Source organism: Macrobrachium nipponense, chromosome 6 (assembly GCF_015104395.2).
Source record: "Macrobrachium nipponense isolate FS-2020 chromosome 6, ASM1510439v2, whole genome shotgun sequence".
Taxonomy (NCBI): Eukaryota; Metazoa; Arthropoda; class Malacostraca; order Decapoda; family Palaemonidae; genus Macrobrachium; species Macrobrachium nipponense.
The window spans coordinates 96,744,555-96,772,500 of NC_061108.1; the positions used below are offsets into that span (position 1 = coordinate 96,744,555).

General features: G+C 44.7%; 1 protein-coding gene across 2 annotated transcripts in view; it reads right to left on the reverse strand.

The window, feature by feature from the left end:
* The window catches only part of LOC135216398 (signal peptide peptidase-like 3), a 190,543-nt gene extending 173,882 nt beyond the window's left edge, over positions 1–16,661 (reverse strand). The window contains exon 1 of one of the 2 annotated variants that reach the window (XM_064251684.1): positions 16,558–16,661. Coding sequence is in view for 1 of the 2 variants with exons in the window: in XM_064251686.1 (XP_064107756.1) it covers positions 16,558–16,571 (14 nt within the window). In the remaining variant the exon portion in view is untranslated. The remainder of the gene's footprint in view (positions 1–16,557) is intronic. The other variant, XM_064251686.1, reaches the window with a different exon arrangement.
* Positions 16,662–27,946: the final 11,285 nt, after the last annotated feature.

Genomic DNA, 27,946 nt, shown 5'->3' on the forward strand with positions numbered 1-27,946 from the left:
ATCTGAGTCTTTTGTGAACAGACTGGTGTTCGCCCAACCAATTGGAATGCCTCCCTGGTCGTAAGAGCGGGGAGGGAGGGATCCAAGCCTCTGTCCGATTGATCGGGGTGTGCACCGCAGGATCAATGGTCAGACCTCGGACCAAGTACTAAGAGAGAGGCAAGCGTATCTCTTCGTACCAGCAAACAAGAACAAGTTCCTATTTGCAAGAGGCAACATAAAGTTATGGTTTGTCTCTTGTTGGCATCCACTTCCCCCCCCTTGTAGGAGGAAGTGGTGGATATTCGCTCCCATCCCTAGTGAAAGGGATAGGATGGGGCTCTGTCGAGTAGCTCACCGGCATCTCGTCCTTATCCAGCAAGGTGATGACCGTATCCCTCTACCCACAGGTAGAGGGGGAGAAAAAGATAGGAAGAGAAGCCAGTCACTCTCTCATTCACTTATCTATTCTTACAGTCACACCAGGACTCGATGCTGTTCAGCCTGCTAGGGTCTGGGTTAGCTAGACAACGTGTTGAGCAGCCACCACGGGTCCTAAGGAAAACGATCCAAGGACCTGTGGGCAATATCCAAAGGTAGAAGGAGGTGCCGGTGGTCTGGTTGTACCAGACCCCTGCCTTCAGTACCTGCGCCATGGAGAAGTTCTTGTGTAACTCGAGGGAGTGTACTTCTAGGTCGTCTTGGTGCTGACGAAGTCTTCAACACTCATCCTGGGATGTCGAGTTTCTTCAGAAAGCGGTCGGTCGCGCTTTCACAGGACAAAGCAGCATCTCCTTTCCGCATCGAAGGCGGTGAAGTCCATTAGGGAGGGGATTGTGAAGGACTCTAACCGCTCTGTCAGGAACCGGGGAAGGGTTCAAAGAGAGTCTTCGCTACGAATTCGGTACGAAATCGAGCGTCACGAATCCCCATCCCCTGGATGCTTGACTTCGCAGGAAAAGTCATGCAATTACCTCAGAGGAAAAGAAGGGAATGGTCGTATGACCAACCCTCTTCTCGACTTCGGTGATGTCCTGTACCCATACTGGTCTATCCGTCTGCAGCGAAGTTGTTCTTCTCGGTAGTGGATAGGACACCGACACTCAATGGTGGTGTCGATGGTATGGGTACTGTGACAAGCCGTTAGGACGAAGAAAAGATTGTTATGGAAACAACCGAACTAAGTCCACAGCGAAGTTCGTAACAAGACTTGGGCGCTCTGACAGCTGCCGACTGACTGCGTTCGGTAGGAGGCAAGTTGTCCCAAAGCACCCGAGCAAGTCACGTGACCTTCGCCTTAAAAGGGTTCTGCCAAGAGACTAAACAAATAATTTGTTCGTCACCGATGCCAGAAGGCAAGGTGATGACTCTCTTAAGGCATGTGCCCAACAGGCGAAAGTCAATTGCCTTCTAGAGACCGAGGTCCTTGATGGCAAGATATCTCATAGTATAGTTGATTCTCGGCTAAGGAGAAACAACACTATGTGTCGTTGAAGACGAAGGTGTACAGAAAATGCAACCTACGTCTTCGCAGCTGAACCGAGAGAAGATTCTAAGATTCTGAACTGTGCTACAAAGACTGAGAAAGCTAACCGCTAATTTTTTTTTTCCAAAAAAAAATTGCTGTCCGGTGAGGATCGTAGTTGCAATAAAAGCGGAGCGCTTTTCAGTAATGAAGACAGGGAAATACTGCCTGAAGAACTGCTTCTCATGGGCTGAACATTTGGAAGTAGAGCTGTCAGGTCGGAGAATAGGCTATGTTCTTCTGACATATCTGTTAATTCTGGGGGCGAGCAATGAATAATTGCACACCTACGAATACGAGATATTTTGAAGACAAACTCAGATGTCTGCAAAAATCATTCGCATTATCGCGGTGCGATGCAGCGCTTGACTAGTACAGACTTCTGTTACCGTGCGGTAAACAGAAAGATGAAAGAGTTCAAGAGATATCTCTGTTGAAAATTCTCGCAATGTCGAAGGCGATGAAATCGAGCGTCACAGCAGTAGATGGCCTTCCATTATTGCGAGAATCCCCGTTAATCAGAGACCTAAGTCCATGATTGTTTGGGCAGAGATACGGTTCGGTAGTCAATCAAACCAGGGGAGAGAGAGACGTAACCGACCGTCCATCTCCGAGACCTAGCTGATACTGAGCCGCTAACAGGCAGTTCAATACGCAGTAGCTCTTCGGTGACTCGTCATCCTGAGTTGCCCGTTAAATCCATTATTCCACGAAGGAATGCGTTCGGCTAGAACCATCGAGCATAAAGAATACGCTCGAGCAATTATATTTAAACGAAACGGATTTCGGTAAATACAAAAGCTGATTTGGTGTTGTCATGACAATACCAAGTATCTAAAATCGAAACTGATAACTGCTGGGAGGTTGCAGGCAACCCCGAGTTGCAGTTTCCAATTAAGAAAATACAATTCGTCTCGGTCACAAACCGTAGAGTTAACTACGGTATGCGCCTCCGCCCTACCCCCCGGACAATTCAACTGTTACAAGAATCATGTCGCGAGGGTAATATACGTAGTATATTTGTAGGTTCTGTACAACGACCTCCATCCTAAATTCTTTTCCCCTCGAGGAATGAGAATAGGATTGGAGATCGACCGCCTTCGTTCTCTAGTCAAGAGAGTGAAGGAGAAGTCTTTCCCAAAGGAAAGCTTCAAATGGTGAACAGAATACCGAAGACGATAGTTCAAGCCAAACTGGAAGTTCCCGTCCGTTCTTCTCTATTCCAGGTTAATCGCCTACTGTGAGATACTCTTCTTTCAGCAGCAGTCTTCTTCCAAATGCTAGAAATTACAGGAATTCGAGCATAAGCGAGGGTTCCCGATTATCGTACAATTATCGGGGATTCTCGCTCACTTTGGACCGTGGTCTCGCCTAAGTGTTTGGAGATCGTAAAAAACTCGAACACTCTGAGTGCGCTAGAAATTCCGTAGAATTCTAAGCCTCTGCGAAAACACCCCCACCGAATTCGTCAAACGATATCGGCTGGTGGTCCTCTCGATTCCCGTAGAAATCGAGAAAAGGGGCAGGATCCCTCCTCAACGACCGGGGCTTACGTCAGGTAGGACCCGAAGGTCCCCCCGGTAGCGCAGCCCCTAACGTGGGATCTTACAGAGAAATCTCTGTAGGATCCCTCCCCTTTCCCTCGTAGCCGTAAGGAGAGAGGGAATGGGGGAGGAATGGATACTGGCTCGCCTTCCCAGCAGAACTAGCTTGTTTGAGAAAAAAAGGAGCAGCCATCGCCTTACGGCGATGGCCTCTCAGAGCCTGGGAAACGTATCGTACAGGAGAAAAAAAACGTTTTCCCGAGGAGGGTTACGAACTCATAACTGTAGGTAAGGATCTGCCGCCACGTGAACGTCGTCTGGGTGGGGGCTGATCGACACTGACAGGAGAGAGCCGATACCGTCCTCCGACTCATCCAGTCCTCGTCGAGGTCGAAACCTCTCAGGAGGACCGAAGGGGTATTCAAATACGGTGTCCGAAGACACGTAGAAACGCCTCTGTCGCAGTAGAGGAGGTGAAGTAGCTTGTTCAACCGGCCAGAACTGAGAGAGCCTTCTTGTCCGGAGACGAGAGACTACCTGGTTCAAACACAGTCGGCAAGCTCCGATCGCGGCAGACCCACCGTCGATTTGGGTTCCCTCTCGGGCCCCAAAACGACTCGAGCCGAGACGTGGCTCTGCTGGTGGGAGCGGCGCATCCTTCCCGAGGTCGTTGTGCTGACGAATCAGCGCCATAAACCAATCGGCAAAGTTCCTCTGGATCTCGGAAGTCACAGCATCTTGCAGAGTGGGACCGTTAAGCCCTTCAAACAAGAGCATATTCCGAGAACCTTCCTCCTAAGAATGGGGAACAGCGACAGCCCTCTCGTCTTCCCCATCCACTTGCGCATACGTCCTGGCCGGTCCAAGAACCGTGCCTGGCACGTTAGGGCGTCCGTGGTGGGATCGTGAGGGGGCGCACCCCCCCTCACGATCACTCCTCAATACCTCGCTTCCTTCCGGTGTAACCCGAGGAGGTTTGAAGGTACGGGAGAGGCAGACCTGACGCTCCCTCGTTGCTCGCTGGCAGAACCAGCAGGCTTGGAGGGCTGCAGGCGATCGTCACCCGTGGTGGCGATCGAGCTGCAGGCCTGGTCGAACCGTCTCGCTGTGGAGAACGGCTGGACTGAGCACAGCGGCCCCGATCTCGAGTGTCAGAAGAGCTGGTGCTGGTTGCCATACCCATCACTCTCTTGGAGCGACGGTCAGGCGACCCTGCAAGGCTCCACTGTTACAGTGAGGACCGGTTGCTTGTCCTCACGGCACATCACGTCGCTGGTTCCAGCGTGGCCACCGGTGGCTGGCACCGGCGAACGGGAGGACCTCTTCCCAGCCTCAGCCCGTGGTCGTCGTGGACCGTCACGTCCCCGGGTAGCCAGCTGTTCACCGCGAGAAGTGAGAGCTGGTCTGGTGAGAGTCGCGTGAGCGGCTGTCACCAGTCTTCCGCCCCGTGCCGTGACCTGACGCTGAGACCGGACTCTGAGGTCTGGTTCCTGGCTGCACATGGTCGCTGGTAGTTTTCGACCGTACACTCGTACCTCCCGCCGAACGAGAGGCCGAGACGGACCCTGATGCAGTGGCAGAACCACTGACACCAGGCGAGGAAGTACCGGTGTTAGCCGGTACCCCACCCTCTGGTCCCCGTAGTCTTCTTCCTTGCGGAAGAAGAGACGGGCCCCGCCCTCCCGAAGGAGCAGGAGGACCAGCGGAAGGAACCCTCCCGTCCCACCTAGGTGAGACGGGTCCCGAGAAGCTCCCCACCGATGGGAGACTTCTTAGGTAGGGAGGAGGCAACCTTCTTCTTCCTCGGCTGTGAAGCCTTAGAAGTCGAAGGGGAAGAGGCGGCCAAGCCGACGACGATGAAGAAGATGAAGACGACGACGACGACACCTTCCTTCCTCCTCTTCTTCGTCAGCTTCCTCAGGACAGACGTAAGATCTGCTATCCAGGGTGCCGGAGCCGGGCTGCTGTAGCCGAAGCTACAGGGGCCCGGACGCACCTGTACAGACAGACCAAAGTCTGGGGTAGTACCACCACGAACAGGGACGACATCAGCAGGTATGGGCATCTCAGGAACAGCAGGCACAGCCAGCACAGCATCGGTAGGACCGCCAGCGCAGCAACGGCAGGGACAGCCAGCGCAGCAACGGCAGGGACAGCTAGCGCAGCAACTGCATGGACAGTCAGCCCAGAATCGGCAGGTACGGCAGGCAGCACCGGGAAAACACAGGAAGTGGAGCAGCAGCCAGCAACATCCTGGTACCGGCGGCAGGTCCAGGGCGAGCTCTAAGGGCAGCGGAAGTGTGGTCGCTGCAAGAACGCGGCAACCACGAGCGGCGGCGGCATTGCCCCCCTCTCGGTACGGCGAACGGCACTTCACAGCGGCTGTAGGCAAGACTGTTACCACGTGAGGTGATTACACCAGGTGAGGAGGGACGTCGTCACCTGGAGCGTGGTCACCACTCCATGGGTGACCGCAGTAGGCCCATACATAAGAACCGCAGCCCCCTGACACTAGCACGCCCTGCAAATGGAAGACGCCCATACCTCACCAAGGTCCACCCTCGTGGCAGTAGTAGCAACCTGCGGCAAATAACAGTAGAGAGTAGCGATTAGTGGGGGGGAAGTCCCCCTTCGCCGCGGGGGGGTGGTGAGGCCCCTCTCCGAACGAGTTGGAAGACCCCGAATACAATTGTACATCGGGCACCGAGCGCCCTCCCACCCGCGCTCGACCGGATCGGGCGAGGAGAAGAACGCCGATAACCTCCCCCCCCCAAGGGGAAGGGAACCATCTGTGGGAGCTGAGCGGGGGGGTTCTCGTTCCCCACCCCCGCACAGCACCCACTGTAACCCAACAATAATATAAGAGCCCGAGAGCAATCGTGCCATCGGCCCGAATGCAAGGCATAAAGGATCAATTCCCTGATGAGCGGAACTTGAACCAAATAAATATTGATGCAATCAATAATAAAAAGAATAAAATGAAAAAAGAATCTTGCATTACGATTCACTTCACAATGAATAAGGCTCGGATCGAGCGCATTTGCGCCCTCGGTACTGAGCGCAAGGGTAAAAGGATCCATTCCTTACCTTTATGGATCAAGGTTTATGGAAACCTTGATCCATAATGAATTGATGCAATCAATATATATATATGAAATGAAAAGAATACTGCGCTTGCGATTTCACTTCATACAAATAAAAGGGTGGGGAAGGATCAATTCCGGTAAATAGCGGAAAACATTGATCCCAGTAAACAATGCAATCTCAATAAAATATGAAAATGAAAAAGAACTGCACTTGCGGATTTCACTTCATTCAAATAAAAAGGGGAAAAGATCAATTTCCGGGTAGCTCGGAAACTGATCCAAAATGAGTATTGCTACAATCAAAATAAATATTATGATGAAAAAAGAATACTGTACTTGCGATTCCACTTCCATACAGAATAAGTTTCCGTGCCGAGCGCATTCGCTCGGCAACGAGCATACAGGTCAAAAAAAATATAAATGAAAAGAGCACTTACTTACGATTTTCATCTACACATTTCCAACCAAAATATACGCTCGGAGCGAGCGCTCTCCCGCCCTCGGCACCGAGCATACACAATACGAGGATCATTTCTGGGAAAATGAATTCCCGCACTTACGCCCTTCAGTCCCGGCACTCGGGTAATCGGAGGGCGTGGTGAAACCAAGATCCTTTAATTCACAATTGAATTCAATGGAAATAATATAAATGATTGTACTTACAATTCAGTTTCACTAGATAAATAGAAAAAGAACAAAAACACAACCATGCGAAAGCAACGACGATAAAGCGGGCAGAGAGCGATGATACACGTCCACACGCCAGCAGCCGAAAGCAAAAGTGATTTGTTTACCTACCAGTCGCAGCGCGCGACCTTGTCGGACAAGCAGTTAACTACCGAACCCCTTGTTCGAAAGCTTACGACCTATCCAGCTGCCGACTAGTACCTTCCTATTGTAAAAGGACCGGAAGGTTTGTTATGCCGTGTCGGAACAAATAAATTTTTGATACTAGTGTCAGTGCCTTATAGTAGGTAGATATCTTTGAAATAATGATAAATTCTTAGAAACTGTGAGAATTATACAGAAATATGATAAACTGCATAGAAAAAGGGCAACTGCTATAGTCTAGCTCGCTGCAGAATAGTTATATAAATCTACCAAAACCTGTCATGGAATACACAATCAACACAAGAATTGCACAGTAGTCTTCACATTTCAGTGTATGAGAAGAGAAGAGAAAATGTTAAAAATATGACAATTTGTCGAAAATTGCATTTTTCCTAACTATACAAACCTGAGGTCCTTTAACAATAGGAAGGTAACTAGCGGCAGCTGGGACGGTCGTAAGCTTCGAACAAGGGGAGAACGGTAGTTACCTGCTTGTCCTAATCGTTGCGCGCGCCGCGCGCCCGGGCGGTGAAGAATCACTTTTGTTTTACTTTAGGCCCATGCAAAAAGTTGCAGAGTGAGGGGTGGTATGAGGTGGGACTATATGTAAAGGACCTCAGGTTTGTATAGTTAGGAAAAATGCAATTTTCGACAAATTGTCATTTGTTCCGATACGTAATACAAACCCTCGGTCCTTGTAAACAATAGGAAGACTCACTTCTTGGTGGGTGGAATCTGAGTCTTTTTGGTGAACAGACTGGTGTTCGTCCAACCTTGGAATGCCTCCCTGGTCGTAAGAGCAAGGGAGGGATCCAAACCTCTGTCCGATTGATCGGGGTGTGCACCAGCAGGTCAAGTGGTAGACCTACATGAGCCAAGTACTAAGAGAGAGGCAAGCGTATTCTCTTCGTACCAGCATTGCAAGAACTTGTTCCTGTACAGGAGCCAACATAAAGTTATGGGTTTGTCTCAAGTAGGCATCCACTCCTTCCCCTTGTTGGAGGGAGTGGAGGATATTTGCTTCTATCCCTAACTAAAGGGATAGATTGGGGCTCGGTTGAGTAGCTTACCGTGCATCGGATTCCTTTCCCAGCATGGTGACGACCGGGGTGACCCTCTGCCCCCAACAGGTAGAGCATAGAGAAAGATGGAAAGAAGAAGGAAGCCCAGTCGCACCTCTCATTCAACCCAATTCATTCCTACCAGTCACAAGGTCCATGGAATCGCTGCTGTTCTGGCCTGCTCGGGTGCTGGGTAAGCTTACACAACGTGTTGAGCAGCCACCACAGGTCCCAAGGAAAAAGTATCCAAGGACTTGTGGGCAATATCCCGAAGGTAGAAGGACTGAAGGTAGTCTGGTTGGCCCAGACACCTGCCTAGGACCTGCGCCACGGAGAAGAGTTCTTGCGGAACGCCAAAGAGGGTCCAATACCTCTGACTTCGTGGGCTCTCGGTCGGAGCGTACGGATGTCGTCACTACCATCAGCCTCGTACGCTCTCCTGATCACCTCACGCAGCCAGAAAGAAAGCGTGTTCTTGGATACTTCTTTCTTGGTAACCCCAGTGCTAACGAAGAGGCGTCGACACTCAGGCCTGAGGTGTCGAGTTTTCTTCAGATAGCGCCGTAGCGCCCTCACAGGACAAAGCAGCATCTCATCCGTATCGTTGTCGGTGAATCCATTAGGGAGGGGATTGTGAAAGACTCCGAACCTGTCGTCAGGGATCGACGGAGAATTCTGAGTCTTAGCTACGAAATTCGGGACGAAATCGAGCGTCACAGATCCCCAGCCCCTGGAATGTTTAACATTGAAGGACAGACCATGAAGTTCCCCTACTCTCTTCGCCGATGCCAGGGCCAGCAAGAAGAGGGTCTTGAGGTCAGATCCCTGTCTGACGACTCTCGGAGTGGCTCGAATGGTCTTCGAGTCAAACTCCTAAGGACGAGAGTCACATCCCACTCAGGGGGCCTGAGCTCCCTGGGTGGGCAAGACCTTTCGAAGCTCCTCATTAGCAAGGAGATCTCGAACGAGTTCGAGATGTCCAGTCCCCTCAGTTTAGGACGAGTGCCAGTGCAGCTCTATATCCTTTAACTGTGGGTACTGAGAGGAGCTTCTCTCGGCGAAGAAACACGAGGAAATCCGCTACCTGCTGAAGAGTGGCTCTGAGAGGAGATAGACCCCGTCTACGACACCAACCACAGAAGACGGCCCACTTCCCCTGGTACACAGCTGCAGAGGACCTGTCTGACGTGTCCAGCCATCTCTGTTGCTGCGCTGGCGAGAAAAGCCTCTCGTTCGCAAGAGATGGTGGATAACAGCCAGCCGTGAAGTTGTAGGGACTGGACTGCTCGGTGGTAACCGCTCTACGTGTGGCTGGGCTAGAAGGTTGTGCCAGTGGGGCATCTCTCTCGGTTCTTCTGCAAGAAGAGCCAGCAGGTCCGGATACCAAACGGCTTGAGGTCGTTTGGGAGCCACCAGGATCATCCATGAGATTGGGAGTGACCAGCGCTCGGCTGATCACTTTCCGAATCAGACAAAAGGGAGGAAAGGCGTAGACGAAGAGGTTGTCCCAGGGGTGTTGAAGAGCGTCCTCTGCAGCTGCCCATGGGTCCGGCACGGCTGAGCAAAAAACTTGAAGTTTTTTGTTGTGCCGGGTGGCCGAAAACAGGTCTATGGGAACCGGGACGCCCCCACCACAGGTTGAAGAGCCTTTCCTCGCCAACTTCTGGGTTTGTAGGGAACACTCCGGGTCCCTAGTACCTGATTCCCGACGGCTGAGCTTGTCCGCTACTACTACATTCCTCTTGCCTGGAATGTAGCGTGCTGACAGCTCTATCGAGTGAGCCGTGGGCCCCACTCGTGCACCTGCACAGTCAAACTGGTGTAGCGGGAGAGACACTAGGCCCCCCTGCTTGTTGACGTATGCCACTACTGTGGTGTTGTCGCACATCAACACCACCGAGTGTCCCATCAAGCGGTCTTGGAACTGGTTGAGCGTAAAACGCCGCCTTGAGTTCCAGGACATTGATGTGAAGGTGCTTGTCGTGATGGGTCCCACACACCTGCAGCCAGCAACTCCTCCAGGTGTGCGCCCCATCCCTCGGTCGATGCGTCTGAGAACAGCAGCATCTCCGGGGGGGGTTGGGGGGGAGTGCGTAGGGGCACTCCTCTTAAGAGGTTCCTGTCGTCGAGCCACCAGGCTAGGTCCTGCCTCACCTTCTCCGTGATGGACACGGGGAAGTAAGGTGGATCCTTTACCTGTGACCAACTCTCCCTTAGTCTCCACTGGAGAGACCGCAGGTGAAGACGTCCGTGAGGAACTAACTTCTCGAGTGACGACAGGTGGCCGATCACTACTTGCCATTGCTGAGCTGCCTGTTCCTGCCGAGACAGGAACCGGCCGGCTGCCTCCCTGAATTTGCTGATCCTCAAGTCTGCGGGGCGGACTTGAGCTGCTACCTTGTATCGATCAGCATACCCAGGTACTTCATCTTCTGCTTGGGTTCGAGATCGGACTTCTCGTAGTTATCACGATCCCCAGATCGCGACAAAACTTTAGAAGTCGATCCCTGTCCTGCAGCAACTGCGAGCGGGAGCTCGCCAGGAACCAGCCCAATCGTCGATATACCTCAGAAGACGTATCCCGTGCGAATGGGCCCAAGCAGACACCAGCGTGAACACTCCTCGTGAACACCTGTGGGGCGGTGAGAGACCGAAGCAAAGTGCCCTGAATGGTACACCGTCCCGTCGAAGATGAAGCGGAGGTACTTTCTGGAGGACTGATGGATGGGTATTTGAAAATACGCATCCTTCAGGTCCACCGAAAGCATGAAGTCGTTCTCCCTGATGGAGTCCAGCACGGAACGTGCCGTCTCCATCTTGAACCGAGTCTGGCGAACAAATCGGTTTCAGGGGAGAGAGACCTATCACCGGGGCGCCAGCCCCCCGATGCCTTTTCCACTAAGAAAAAGGCGGCTGTAAAAGACCCGGTGACCGATCTAACTACGACTTCTACAGCTCGTTTGGTCAGCATGGTCTTTGATCTCCTGCCGAAGAGCGTCGTCCTTTGAGGATCCCAGCACATAAGTCTGAAGATGGACCGGGTTGGAGGTGAGGGGTGGTCGAGATTCGAAGGGTAGTAGATATCCCTCCCGAAGGACGTCTACTATCCAGGTCTCGGCACCGTAGCGCTGCCAAGTTGCCCAATGGCTCGCTAGGCACCCCCCCACTTCCGGCAGCTGGTGAGGGGGAACGCCGTCCCTATCGTTTCCCACCTCGCTTCGACTTCTTCCCAGCACCTCCTCGGGGTTGGGAAAGGAGGGTGGCTGGAGGTAGGCTGGTTACGGCCTCCTTTACCAGAAGTTGAAGCAGGAAGAGTCTTTTCCTCGGGCTTCGATGGAGCAGCCGTCTTTTTAGCAGCCGAGGAAGCGCTAGCTAAACTCTTAGGCTTAGCCGCAGTTGTACGAGGTTGCCCAGAAACCTTCGTAACTGCCTGGTGAACCAGACGGTCACTGTCATCAGTGCGCCGTCTTTCCACCGCAGCGTCCACCATCTCTCCGGGAAAGAGAGCGGAGGAACTCTTCATTGGTCCGTTACGGAGTCCATTTACCGCCTCACCGCCGGCCCCCTTGGCTACTCGTGTAAGGACAGCGTCCTACGACGGAGAACCAAGTTGGCCCACAGGTTTGCCGTCTGATGGGCGAGGTAGGAGATGGCCCTACCTCCAGACTGGCACAGTCTCCTGAAGTCGGGGTCTTCTTCGAGGCAGCACCCCCCGGAGTCGGCCGCGACCTTGGATACTGTGAGGGACCACAGATCCAACCAAGAGACTGCCTGGAAAGGCCGCCATAGCGGTAGCTTCCAGGCCCAGTGCCTCCTGCTGCGAGAACCACAAGTTCTCCGACAGGAGCTGCTGCAGGGACACACCTGGAGTTAGCCTAGCTAGCTCCGGGTTAACCTGTTTGGGCGGTATTGGATCCACTGATGGCACGTAGAACTTCCGCTGTCGCTGCAGAGGAGGAGGAAGTAGCTTGGAAGACCGTCCTGACTTAAGTGAGTCCTCTCGTCCTGAGACGAAATTCTCCACCTGGTCAAGGACTGAGTCTGCAAGCTCTGATCGCGGCAGTCCCACCGTCATTTTGGGTTCCCTCTTCGGGCCCCAAAATGACTCGAGCCGGGACGTGGGCTCAGATGGTGGTAGCGGCGATCCTTCCCCCAGGTCGTTGTGCTGACGAATCAGCGCAATAACCTGGGCAAAGTTCCTCTGGATCTCGGGAGTCACAGCGTCCTGAGGAGTAGGACCGTCCAGTCCCTCCAACAGGAGCAGCTCTCGAGACAGCAACAGACCCCTGACGGTCGCCTCCAGCCACTTGCGCGTACGACCTGGCTGGTCCTAAGACCATGCCTGGTGCGTGCGGCATCGTGACGGGATCGTGAGCGGCGCACCTCTCACGATCACTCCTAGATACCTCGCTCTTCCCGGTGTAGCCCGAGGAAGTTGAAGGTATAGGAGAGACAGACCTGACGCTCCCCCCCCCGCTCGCTGGCAGGACCAGCGTGCGTGGGGGGCTGCAGCCGATCACCAACCCGCGGTGGGGATCTATCTGCAGGCCTGGCCGTGCCGCTCACCAGTGGCGAGCGGCTCGACTGAGTACGTCGACCCCGATCCCGTGCGTCAGACGAGCTGCTGCTGGCCACCGTCTCCGTCCGGTCCCTGTGGGAGCGACGGTCAGGTGATCTGCAGAGTTCGCTTTCGCGGTGAGACCGGTGAGCGTCCGTCTACGGCACGTTCAAAAAACCGCTGGTACCAGCCGAAGTTCTGGTGCCGTTTGGGTCGAGGGGACCTCTTCCCAGCCTCAACCCGTGGCCGGTCAGAGACCGTCACGTCAGCCCGAGTAACCGGCTGGTCGCTACGAGAGCGGCCGCTGGCCTGGCGAGAGTCACTTGACGCGCTTCTCGACAGTCTTCTGCTCCGTGCCTCTGTCATGACGGTGAGCGAGCTCAGGCGTCTTGACTTTAGCTGCACGGTCGCCCGAAGGAGACGTACACTCGGACCTTCTCGCGAACGAGGAAGTCGAGCCGGTACCTGGCTTAGCAGCATGCTACCAAGACCAGGCGCGGATGTACCAGCAGTAGCCAGCACATCCTTGGTCCCCGTCTTCTTCTTCTCAGAAGAAGAGACGGACCCTGTTCCCGAGGGAACAGGAGGACCAGCAGAAGCACCCCCGTCACGCCAGAGCGAGACGGGCCCTTCGAAGGTCCCGCAGGAGCCTTCTTAGGGGGGGAGGAGGCAGCCTTCCTTCTTCTTTCGGCTTGGAAAGCCTTAGAAGTCGAAGGGGAGAGGCGGCAACAGACGACGAAGAAGACGATGAAGACGACGACGACTTCCTCTTCTTCTTCTTCTTCTTCGTCAGCTCTCTCAGGACGGACGTCAGGTCTTCCATCCACGGAAAAGTCGGGCCAATTGCCGAAGCAACACGCCCCGACTGATCCTGTCCGGAAGGACCTGAGACCGGTGCAGCACCTCCATGACGAGACGCGACGTGGGCAGGGGCAGGCACGGCAGGAGCGGCAGGGACATCAACAGCAGGACCAGCACCATCAGGACCAGCACCAGCAGGACCAGCAGCAGCAGGACCAGCACCAGCAGGAACCAGCACCAGCACCAGCAGGACCAGCTCCAGCAGCAACATCGGCATGAGCGTCCCGCACTGCGCGCGTTCGTAGGAGCGGCGCAAGCGGCTGGGCCAGCAACATTAGCTGCAGGTACGGCAGGTACGGCAGCATAGTCCGGCGTCACAGGCATCTCCGATACAGCCAAACTCATCATTGGGACGGGCGGCCGATCCAGGGGCGAACTTTTGGGACAGCGAAAGTCGGAGTCGGCAGCACATAAAATCCAGGTGGCGGCGGCACGCCCCTCTTAGGTACGGCAGCAATCGGCTTCTGGATTGATGCCGTGGGTGTCACCGACGCAATGTGTTGCGTATACACTACATGAGGAGGGGCGGCGTACGCTGGTGTGGACATTGTGTTTGTCGTTGTTGTGACTACACCATGAGTTACAACTGCCGACCCCCGCCAGACGTTGAATCAAGCCCTGGATACTAGGGGCGCCCTGCAGTCCCAACGACGCCCAACAACACCTGTCCCAAGGTCGTCACTCACAGAAGGCACACCTGAGGGAGGAACAGTCGGGTCAGTTAGAGGGCACCCTCGCGCCCGGGGGAGGACGAACCCCACCCAGAGCGGACGGAAGACCCCGAGTTACAATTGAACATCCGGGTATCGGGTGCGCCCATCCTCCACACGCGACGGATCGAGTGAGGAGAAGGACTCCGAAACCCCCCCCGCAGGGGAAGGCGCAAATCGTGGGGGCTGAGCTGGAGGCAGGAAGGATGACGAGGTATCTGTCACCAAAGGAGTCGCTGGAGAGCTTTCCGACGACTCCTTGGTCGGTCTACGCCTCTTCCTACCCTCGTACAGCACCCACTGCGCCTCGACCAATTCACACACACATTACAAGGTTCGGCTCGGGAGCATTCTCGCCCCCACACCGATAACACAATTCATGTGGATCAATGTCTGGATAAGAGCGAAATCCGCCGCATTTACGCCCCTCCAGCCCGGGACACACTCTACGGGCAGCTGGTGGGCGCGGCGAAAGCTCTTCTTGATCCATAATTAAATTCACTTTCAATGAAAAATGAAAAAAGAGTACTTACAATTTCAATCAAGGAACACCAACAAACAGTCAGAAAAAGAAAAGAAATTGTAAACATCCAAATCACACGACGAAAATAGCGGGCAGAGCGATGACGAACACGTCCTGTCACACCACGGCCGAAAGCAAAAGTGATTCTTCACCGCCCGGGCGCGCGGCGCGCGCACGATCGGACAAGCAGTTAACTACCGTTCTCCCCTTGTTCGAAGCTTACGACCGTCCCAGCTGCCGCTAGTTACCTTCCTATTGTTAAAGGACCGAGGGTTTGTATTACGTATCGGAACAAACAGCATGTTTGCAAGGTGAAAGGGAGGAGAAATTTCAGCATATATCTGCAATAAATAGCTGTATTTCTACAGAAGCAATCCGCAGTGGCCTAGACTATGGCAATTGACGTTTTCCTATGTTATTTTACTAACTGAACAAGAATTTAAAGTAATATTTATTCGGACGACTGTAATTAACCCCCAGGGGCCAGTACTAAACACAGCAAAATACCTGGTGGATGTCGTATCCGCGGTTACGTTCCTTGCAGTCCGTGCGGAACTATTCTTTAGAATTACCCTGCAAGAAACGTAACCATGGATACGACATCCACCAGGGATTGGGGCGTCCAATGTATTTCACCGTGTTTAGTACTGGCCCCCAGGGGTTAATTACAGTCGTCAGAATTAATATTACTTAAAATTCTTGTTCAGTAGGTAAAACTGCATAGAAAAACTGCAACTGCCATAGTCTGGGCCGCCGCAGATAGGTACCCTATATCTACTTAAATAGCAACACACAACATAGGCTATGTTACAAAGATTAATAGCTTTACCTACCTATACTCTGTTTTTTTTCATCTGTCCATCCGCCCGTGGTATTTTTGTATGGTTACACTGCGTCCCGGGCTTTAGATGGTTACGCTAATTTTAAGTTTTAGGGAAATAAAAGGATATCTGGGTGTACATTTGTAACTGAAAAGTGTTTTAATAATTTACTGTATGTGAATTAGCTACACCGTTAATATTCAAAATAGGATATTATTAGTATAATCATTGAATGTAAGCTGAATGTAACTATCGAAAGCCCGGGACGCAGTGTTACCATACAAAAACACCACAGGCGGATGGACAGATGAAAAAAAACAGAGTATAGTACTACTAGTTACTGCACAAAATCCTGGAAATAGGTAGGCTACTAGCTATTTTATTGCACAGGCTTACTAGTCTGGGTCATCATAGCTAGTTTGCTCGTTTATTAAACTCATAAATGAGAGAATTATGCCCATGGTTTTAAGCTGCAATGCATCACAGGCCTATGGTCTACATCATGTTATGAGCAGGCAAGGCCTATTGCACAGCCTACCATAGCTTAGTGTTTGAATGGCTTTCAACAATAAAATTGTTTAGGCTACTCCCACAACCATCGAGGCTACCTAATACCGCACTTTTCATAATAATGCAAAAAGGAATTGGCCTTGAACTTTTGTAAATGAATAAAAATTGAATCAGTTTTGGCCTATGAGGACCTGACCAACCTAAAGCCTTGATCGAGGCATCAGGCAAAATGACTGGGGAGAAACAGATTTCTAAAGGATTGAACATACTGAGCACCACCAGCTGTTTTTGCCAAGTCGTACATATAGAATTTGCCGTCTTCGTAGTACTAAGACAGTATGTGAAAATATGTTAAAAATAAAAATCGGGAAAAAAGGAATTAGTATTTCGAGTCGTTCCCATCAAGGAGTGAAAGGAACTGAACTACCCACATATCACTGATCACTTGCTTTTTCAGAGAAACTGTTCATTGCTCGTCACTAATTCTTATATAAGTATACATCAGAGTGTCTACTGGTTTTAAAACACACCAACGACACCGAATTTACCAATAATCCGACATCTAGAAGCCGATATATAAAGAGCGTAAATTTTGTAGCACCATCACTTCTTGTCCAAAACAACCTCAACAACAACAGAGGATGTTCGATAATTAAGATAAATTTTTCTTCCGAAGGATTAGAGGTAAATACAGTTTCTGAAGTTATTCTCAATTTTTTTACATCTAAATTACTATAACCAATTTCATTATTTTTGAGATAACCCTTAACGTATGTGTGTCAATATTTTCGAAGTCAAAGTCAGTAGCGAATCATAGCATTCGAGTACAGTATTTTCGTTTTCTATTAATCTATCAAATTATATTTGCTTTGCAATATCGTGGAACCCTGTCATATATCTGACATTTAGAATATATCAAAATTTTACAAATAATCAAGAAAATTATCAAAATACGCGTAAATGTTCATAGATATGTAAAAATTAATTTTTCATAAATACCCATATCGTCTTTAGAAAAGAAAACGACAATGGAAATTAGGGGAGGCTTCAATAATAGCTCGAACAGTTTCTAACTATATTATATATATATATATATATATATATAGATATATATATATATATTATCTATATATATATATATATATATATAATATATATATATATATATATATATATATATATATTTATATATATATATATATGTATATGAGTGTGTGTGTGTGTGTGTGTGTGTATTTATATATATATATATATATATATATATATATATATATATATATATATGTATATATATATATATATATATATATATATATCTATATATATAATATATATATATATATATATATATATAAATATATTATATTTAGGAGGCCCATAAAAACACCAAGTATATAGAGAAAATTCTATATTTCAGAGAATGCTCTCCCTCTTCAGGTAGATGAAGATGGAGACAGTCTTTGAAATATAGTATTTTTCTCTCTATATTTTGGTGTTTTTATGGGCTCCTTATATATATATATATATATATATATATATATATATATATATATATATATATATATATATATATATGCTTAAAAAATCACAGTTGATGCACGTGACTTCATAAATAAGCGAATACCACGGGAAATGATGATAGTCAGGAATCCAAGCGCTTTCGTCTTTATTCAGACATCGTCAAGGAGCTACTAAAGTACAATTGATGAGGAAGGCCTCAGGTACAAACAAGATCAGGAATACCAGATGGTTAATTATCAAAAGGGTAAAAATTAAAAGGGATAATCCAGGATTATCGGATATCACACGGTCACAAACTTAAACAGATTCTGACCCTAACCGAAATTACAAAGTATCTTTACAGTCCAAAACATGTAAAAACTGAATATAATAATTTTGTTGCTTATATTTATCTACAACTTTTTTCATTATGAAAGCATCAAGTTTAAATAAACCAAGACTTAAATTTAGAACATTTCTATTATTTGACTTGATAAAACAAGATTCAATGATATTCCTTTTAACTGTGTCATTACATGGAACTAAGGCTCTTGCTTGACTCCAGTTAATAGGATGGTCTAAATCTCTCATATGTACAAATAATAATGCATTCGATATTTGCCCAGTTCTCACAGAATATTGATGTTGCTTAAGACGCTGTGAAAGAGATTCCCCGTCTGTCAGTAATAGATTTTATCACACTTTTTTGCAATGGAATTTTCATATATGCAGCCTGGAAGATCTTTAGGAGAATTTTTGATTACTAAACTCTTGACATTAATATTACTAAGAACAACATTTATGTTAAAAAGCTTTAAAATTCTAGGAATATCTAAAAACCTTTCATCATAAGGTAATTTTAGAATGTTATGCTTACTAAATTCAAGTTTGTCATTAGTTGAATAAAATGTTTTTCTAGCTCTTTTCCATGCCACATCTACAAAAGTCTTGGTATTTAAGTTTCAATGCAATATCATAAATAGTTTTAATTTCAGCGTCAATAAACTGCGGGCTACAGACACGTAAAGCCCTTAGGAACATCCCAGAAAAAACAGAGAATTTAACATTTTGATGGTGATTGGAGTAGTAATGAACAAAAGAGGCAATATTAGTTGATTTTCGAAAGACTGAAAAGGTGAAATTTCTATCATTTCTATGGACAGTTACATCAAGAAAATTCAAATTACAATTTCTTTCTTCCTCTACAGTAAATTTTATAGAAGGGACTAAATTATTGAGATTATTAAGGAATTCCTGGAGGTTTTCGTGAACTGGCCAAATACAGAAGATATCATCCACGTTCTAAACCAAATAACTTTTTGGGGCAAAAATTCTTGGTAAGAGTTTTGTCTCAAAAAATTCCATGTAAATATTGCTAAGGACAGGAGATAAGGGATTACCCATGGCCATGCCAAACTTTTGTAGTACAAAAATTCCCCATTGAAACAAAATTTACTATCTTTGATACATAACCTTATGAGACTAATGAGATTTTCTACACTTAAGGGAATGTCATGACGCTCTAATTCCTCTTCCAAATATTCAAGTAAGTCATCTACAGGCACTTTTGTAAATAAAGAGACAACATCAAAACTAACCATATTAAAATCATAATTTAAATTTAAACTATTCAATTTGTTTATAAAATCAACATTGTTTTTAACATTCGTGTTAGAAATATTTCCTACCAAAGGAGTAAGAATTTTTACAAGCCATTTAGATAAATTATACGAAACTGAGCCCACTGAACTAATGATTGGTCTGATAGGGTTATTGATTTTATGTGTCTTGACTAAACCATACATGTAAGGTAGGGAGGCGCATTGCGGTGTAAACTGTTTAATTAAATGGTCCAAGCCCTTCAAAATGGATTTAATTTGTTTATTAAAATGGGAGTTAACTGTCTGTGTAGGGTCAGACCTCAGTTTCGTATAAGTATCAGTGTCATTTAGCAATGTCATTATTTTACTTATATAGTCACTTTTATTCATAATTACCACCGCATTAGATTTATCTGCTTTTGTCACCTTCACTGTTTCGTCTTCTTTAATTTTCTTAAAAGCCTGGAGAAATCTCACGGGTACATTAGGGGGAGAAGGTTTACTCATAGCACCATACACAATACCTTTACAAATATTGATATCATCAGGGCATAGGTTTTGATTCAATTTTTCTAAATAACAAAAGGATTTTGAGATGTCGACACAGTCCAGGTTACCATTAAATACACCAAAGCTTAACCCATATCCCAAAGCCGCTGTCGTAGCACTATCCACTGGTTTGTCAGATAAATTAATCATGAAGTCCACGTTGGCATGCTTAGTCCAGTCGCTTCCAGCAATAAGATTTTTCAGCTTGACTTGGAGCTTCCTTTCAAGACGGTTGCAGCACTTTCTCAATTTTCCGTAGCAATAATCCAGCATCCGATTCTTCCAATCGACAGGAACCGTCTGATTAAAGCTATACCGTCTGCTTCTAAGTGTACGGAACGCATCATCTACTTCCACTTTTGTGATGTCGATGTGTTTCTGAAGTATGATGCGTTGAAACTCGTCGAAAGGTCGCTCTGCTAGGCGAAGAATTCTCACTGGTAAAATCGACTTGGGCATCACTTGCTCGTTCATGCACTTCCGTAGAAAGTTGAGTCGGAGTTTCAGTTTATTGAGCGATGATAAGAGCATTACAGAAGGATGTCACGAATAGAACAAGGCTCGGAAAATTCAAAGAAAAGGCGTAGAAGTTGCGTGTGGTTTCCATTATGCTTAAAAAATCACAGTAGATGCACGTGACTTCATAAATAAGCGAATACCACGGGAAATGATGACATTGCTAAATGACACTGATACTTATACGACTGAGGTCTGACCCTACACAGACAGTTAACTCCCATTTTAATAAACAAATTAAATCCATTTTGAAGGGCTTGGACCATTTAATTAAACAGTTTACACCGCAATGCGCCTCCCTACCTTACATGTATGGTTTAGTCAAGACACATAAAATCAATAACCCTATCAGACCAATCATTAGTTCAGTGGGCTCAGTTTCGTATAATTTATCTAAATGGCTTGTAAAAATTCTTACTCCTTTGGTAGGAAATATTTCTAACACGAATGTTAAAAACAATGTTGATTTTATAAACAAATTGAATAGTTTAAATTTAAATTATGATTTTAATATGGTTAGTTTTGATGTTGTCTCTTTATTTACAAAAGTGCCTGTAGATGACTTACTTGAATATTTGGAAGAGGAATTAGAGCGTCATGACATTCCCTTAAGTGTAGAAAATCTCATTAGTCTCATAAGGTTATGTATCAAAGATAGTAAATTTTGTTTCAATGGGGAATTTTTTGTACAAAAGTTTGGCATGGCCATGGGTAATCCTTTATCTCCTGTCCTCCTTAGCAATATTTACATGGAATTTTTTGAGACAAAACTCTACCAAGAATTTTGCCCCAAAAAGTTATTTGGTTTAGATACGTGGATGATATCTTCTGTATTTGGCCAGTTCACGAAAACCTCCAGGAATTCCTTAATAATCTCAATAATTTAGTCCCTTCTATAAAATTTACTGTAGAGGAAGAAAGAAATTGTAATTTGAATTTTCTTGATGTAACTGTCCATAGAAATGATAGAATTTCACCTTTTTAGTCTTTCGAAAATCAACTAATATTGCCTTTTTTGTTCATTACTACTCCAATCACCATCAAAATGTTAAATTCTCTGTTTTTTTCTGGGATGTTCCTAAGGGCTTACGTGTCTGTAGCCCGCAGTTTATTGACGCTGAAATTAAAACTATTTATGATATTGCATTGAAACTTAAATACCCAAGGACTTTTGCAGATGTGGCATGGAAAAGAGCTAGAAAAACATTTTATTCAACTAATGACAAACTTGAATTTAGTAAGCATAACATTCTAAAATTTACCTTATGATGAAAGGTTTTTAGATATTCCTAGAATTTTAAAGCTTTTTAACATAAATGTTGTTTTCAGTAATATTAATGTCAAGAGTTAATCAAAAATTCTCCTAAAGATCTTCCAGGCTGCATATATGAAATTCCTTGCAAAAAGTGTGATAAAATCTATTACGGACAGACCGGGAAATCTCTTTCACAGCGTCTTAAGCAACATCAATATTCTGTGAGAACTGGGCAAATATCGAATGCATTATTTGTACATATGAGAGATTTAGACCATCCTATTAACTGGAGTCAAGCAAGAGCCTTAGTTCCATGTAATGACACAGTTAAAAGGAATATCATTGAATCTTGTTTTATCAAGTCAAATAATAGAAATGTTCTAAATTTAAGTCTTGGTTTATTTAAACTTGATGCTTTCATAATGAAAAAAGTTGTAGATAAATATAAGCAACAAAATTAATATATTCAGTTTTTACATGTTTTGGACTGTAAAGATACTTTGTAATTTCGGTTAGGGTCAGAATCTGTTTAAGTTTGCGACCGTGTGATATCCGATAATCCTGGATTATCCCTTTTAATTTTTACCCTTTTGATAATTAACCATCTGGTATTCCTGATCTTGTTTGCACCTGAGGCCTTCCTCATCAATTGTACTTTAGTAGCTCCTTGACGATGTCTGAATAAAGACGAAAGCGCTTGGGTTCCTGACTATCATTTCCCGTGGTATTCGCTTATATATATATATATATATATATATATATATATCTATATATATATATATATAGATATATATATATATGTGTGTGTGTGTGTGTGTGTGTGTGTATGTGTGTGTGTGTATTTAATATATATATATATATATATATATATATATATATATATATATATAATATAATAAAAGGAGCCATAAAACACCTTCTAGTACTATATATCATATATATAATATATATATATATATATATATAATCTATATATATATAATATATTAAATACAGTAGATGCATGTGGTATTTGCTTATATATAGTATATATATATATATATATATATATATATATATATATATATATAATATATATTTACATATATATTTACACACACACACACACACACACACACATACACACACACACACACACACACATATATATATATATATATATACATATATATATATATATATATATATATATATATATATATATATATATATATATATATTTACATATATATTTTCACACACACACACACACAAACACACACACACACACACATATATATATATGATATATATATATATCTATATATATATATATATAAATGATTATATATATATTATATTATATATCTATATATATATAATTCTATATAATCTATATATATATATATATATCTATATATATAATATATAAATATATAGAGTACAGCACTAGCAAGGGCGGCTAGAGGTGGGCAGTCAAAGTTGAGTCCTTAAGTTTGTTAGCTATGGAAGATAGAAACTGTTTTAAAATTTGTCATTTGTACATATGCGGAACAAACCTGCAGCCTTAACAATATGGTTAGTTGAAGAAAGATCAATGCATCACGGGGTTTACGCGTGGTCGGTGACCACTCTCCAACTTTTCTATGCTTTAGATGCCACAGATTCCTTGCATATACAGTTTTTGATTGTTTTCAACTAGTTTCCAGTAGCCCCAGAAGATTTCTTCTACTGTTATGACCGACAATTTATTCGCATATGAACAAATTTAGCCTTTGTATCTTCTTTGTAATCATTACATAGTTGCACTTTTGGATTATCATCCCCTATGCTACTTCTGTCTGTTTTAATGGGTTTTTATTTCTTAAGCTTTGTGGAATGTAAAGAATTTGGGACAAAACCCAGTTGTGGGACATATGAGGTCATTCAGCGCCAAAACAGAAATTGGTAGTAGAAAGGTTTGATAGGGGTAACAGGGAGAAAACCTTTTGCAGTTCCACAATAAAACAAATGTTAAGAGAGGTTGAAAAGCAACATGGAAGAAAGAGAATATGAATGGAGGTACAGTAAGAGGAATGAAAGAGATTGTGGCTAGGGAGTTAAGGAGGAGTTATGGAGTTCCATTTGACAACGTCTGTGTGTGTGTGTGTGTGAGAGAGAGAGAGAGAGAGAGAGAGAGAGAGAGAGAGACCTTACCTTTCCTTACAGACCTTACAGTTCGTTCGGGTTGCCCCAGGTCCTTCAGTGTGAGGCACCTCTAATGTCTACCAGAGAGTTGCTAGTACATCTTCCGGTATATTTTGCATCTTCCAATCTTGGATGGTCTGGGATGCAGTTTAGATATTTGTCGAGCTTATTCTTAAACACATCTACGCTCACTCCTGATATATTCCTCAGATGAGCTGGCAACGCATTGAATAGACGCTGCATTATCGATGCTGGTGCGTAGTGGATTAATGTCCTGTGTGCTTTCCTTATTTTTCCTGGTATTGTTTTGGGCACTATTAATCTACCTCTGCTTGCTCTTTCTGATATTTTTAGTTCCATGATATTTTCTGTTATTCCTTCTATCTGTTTCCATGCCTGAAATATCATGTAGCGTTCTCTTCTCCTTTCTAGACTATATAATTTTAAGGATTGTAGTCTTTCCCAGTAGTCAAGGTCCTTAACTTCTTCTATTCTAGCTGTAAAGGACCTTTGTACACTCTCTATTTGTGCAATATCCTTTTGATAGTGTGGGTACCATATCATATTGCAATATTCAAGTGGACTACGAACATATGTTTTATAAAGCATAATCATGTGTTCAGCTTTTCTTGTTTTGAAGTGCCGTAACAACATTCCCATTTTGCTTTACATTTTGCCAAAAGAATTGCTATTTGATCATTGCATATCATGTTCCTATTCATCATCACACCAAGGTCTTTAACTGCTTCCTTATTTGTGATTGTCTCATTATTAGGTCCCCTATATGCATATAGCTTTCCTTCTCTGTCTCCATAATTTATTGATTCAAATTTATCAGAGTTAAATACCATCCTATTTTCCTCTGCCCAATCATATACTTTGTTAAGGTCTCTTTGTAGAGCGTTCCTATCTTCATTACAAGTAATTTCTCTACTTATTCTTGTGTCATCAGCGAAACTACTCACTACCGAATCCTTAACATTACTGTCTATGTCTTCAATCATAATAACAAACAGTATTGCAGCTAACCCCAACCCGTACCTTGTGGCACACCGGATATTACCTTGGTTTCATCCGATTTCTCATCGTTTGCAATAACTATCTGTTTTCTGCTGTGTGTAAAAATTCTTTTAACCATCTTCCTACTTTATCTACGATTAATTGTGTTTTCTAATTTTCTTTGCTAATATATTATGGTCTACTTTGTCAAAAGCTTTTGCAAAGTCTAGATAAACCTAATCTGTTTCATTTCCGCTTTTCATATTTTTGAATATGTTCTCACAGTGGACTAACAGTTGGGTTTGTGTACTTTTTCCGGGTACGAAACCGTGTTGTCCTATATTAAACAAATTATTTTTTATTAAATGTTTCATAATATTTTTCTTCATTACCCTTTCATACACTTTCATAATATGTGATGTTAGACTCCACAGGCCTTTATAATTACTTGCCTCTAGTCTTGATCCACTTTTGAAAGTAGGGGTGATATATGCTAATTTGTGCTCATCATAAATCTTGCCTGTATCTACACTTTGTTTTAATAATATTGCAAGTGGCTTTGCGATAGAATGAACTACTTTCTTTAACAAAATAGCAGGGACTCCATCAGGCCCTGCAGCAGCTCCATTTTTAATTTCATTAATTGCCTGCACAATATCAGCTTCATTAATTTCTATGTCAGCTAAATATTCACTATTTTCGTCCCTTACTTCTATATCATTATCTTCATTATCTATTCTAGGGGTGAATTCTCTCTTATATCGTTCTGCCAGTATGTTGCAAATTTCCTTTTTTTCATTCGTTAATCTCCCTTCAATTCTCAGAGGGCCTATTTCTATTCTTCTTTTATTCATCTTCTTCGCATATGAGTATAATAGTTTGGGGTTTTGCTTGATATTTAATAGGGTTTTTTCTTCCAATTCCTGTTTTTCATTTTCTTTTGATTGTATAATCTTTTGTTCTGCATTTTCTATCTTACTTTTTAGTTCTATAACTTTCCCTGCATTTTTTTCTTTTGCAAGACCTTTTTTCCACTTTCTGATTTTCTGGAACAAGATCCTTCTGTCTCTTGGTATGCATGACTGTGTTTACTTTTCTTCTTCGGTATATATTTATCCACTATTTTCTCTAATATTTTATATAATATCTCCGTATTTACCCTTATGTCATCGCTTACGAAAATGTTATCCCAATCTTTGTTTAATTCTTCATTTATTTTATTTCTGCCATTTTATATTTTTACTGTAGAAGTTGTATTTTCCATATCCTTCCCACTTTTTCATTTCTTGCTTATCTCTGTTTTCACTTGCTTTGGAATGAACTGTTAATTCTATGACATTATGGTCTGAAATACTCGCATTATAAACTATTATTTCTTTAACATAATTCATCTCGTTCACAAATACTAGGTCTAAAGTATTTTCCTTTCTTGTTGGCAGGTGATTTATTTGTTGAATGTTGTATTCTAGTAGCATATCTAATAGCTTTTCGAATTGCCTCTTATCTTCTGCACTACTATTACTCTCTTTTTTATATGTATAAGTACAACCACAATCTCCTATTCGTTCTTTCCATTCTACGAAAGGAAAGTTGAAGTCACCAGATAGGAGAATAGTCCAGTCCTTGTGATTTCTACATATATCAAATCCAATTTTTCAATTATTAAGTCAAACTCTTTAGTATTAGGAGGTCTATATATTACTATGTTCATTAATTTTTCAGATTCAAATTCTACCGCTATTAGTTCACATTCTGAGAGAGAGAGAGAGAGAGGGTGTAATTGCTGTATGGATAGTTAATGACTGAATTGGTTGTTAGTGGGTTCTGGGCTGTCTGCTGGTGCTGTTGATTGTTAGAGTTCTGTGTTTTTAGTGTTTTTGAGTCAGTCTTTGGTGAGAGCTGGTGAGAGTTAGTAGTGTCAGAAGCAGTTATTTGAAGGCATTGGAAATTGGTTGAGTTTTGTGTTGTTGTTGTTTAGTTGTTGTAAAGTTAGTGTTTTTTTTTTTTTTTTTTTGCTTAGAGTTGTTGTGCCTGTGCTGTTGTGTTGTTTGTGCAGTGGTCTTTTGTTGTGTTTTGTTGTTTTATGTGAGTTTTTGTGTTGTTGTTGGTATTTCTGTGACCTCAACCAGCGGATAGCACAGGATAGCCCCAGAGTAACTGGATTGATTGGTAAGTACATGTGTTTTGTGTTTGTTGTTTTTTGTCAATTGTCCTGCTGTATTTTGTTGTGTAAAGAAGAAAGTGTGACTGAGGGTGGGTTTGGCAGCTGGAGTGACTAGGTTAATGTGGGGAGGGTTTTGCCATTTTTTTTTTTTTTCTAGCTTGTGATCCCGCCACATTATTTTTTGGCGCCCGAACAGGGACTGTTGGTGCGGCAGCTGCAGGGCAATTGGAGTAGTGAGTTGTGTGATTGGTGGAGAAAGGGAGGATGGAAGGGTTGAAGGAGATAGAGAGGCTGAAGGAGGAGCTGAGGTTGGCGAGGGAAGGTTGGAAGTGGAGAATGAGAGGTTGAGGGTAGAGTGTGAGGAGCAGAAGAGGGAGTTAGAGGAAATGAGAGGAATGCTAAGGAGTGCGAAAGTGGAAATGAAAGAAGAGGTGAAAGGAGTGGAAGAGAGAATGGTTGAGAAAATGGATGAAAAATTGGGGGTAATGATGAATGCAGTGCAAGAAATGATGCAGGAAATGATGAAGGGATTCATGGGAGAGGGAGCTGTAGGAGGTAGGCCTACTGGGTCTTGTGACGGGCCAGGAGTGGTAAAGGAAGCGAAAGAGCGAGTGGATGAGAGTACGAGTGACGAAGGTGATTTGGTTGTGATAGGTAAGGGAAAGAAGGGGAAGACGCAGGATAAGGATAAATCTGAGGACAAGAATAAGAAAGTGGCTGAGGAAAAGAAGACGACTAAGGGAAAGAAGGTTAGTAAGGGTGATGGAAAGGATGAGACTAGGTCAGAATACATTGGGGAAAGGGCTGAGAGTGATTTGGATAGCTGTGAGTGGAAACAGGTAGGTAGAAAGAAGAAGGGTAAGAAGAGCGTAGTCAGGGGTATGGAAGTGAGTATGGAAGTGGATTCGCTGTATTCGGATGAGGGAAAGAGGGGTCAGAATGGAAGTAGCGAAAGTGAGAGTGAGAGTGAGCAAGAGGTACGAAAGGCTGTTTATATGAGAGAGGTACCCCGATATGCACGATATGAGGAATATGGTAGTAGGGACATAGGGCACTTTTTTTTTTTTTTAAGAATATGAGAGGTATTGTGAGGCAAAGTATGGGGATAACAAGAGAGTCTGGGCAAGAGAGTTAGGTAGCTTTTTGACGGGATTCTTGTTAAGTATGTATGGAGTGATGAGTGTAGG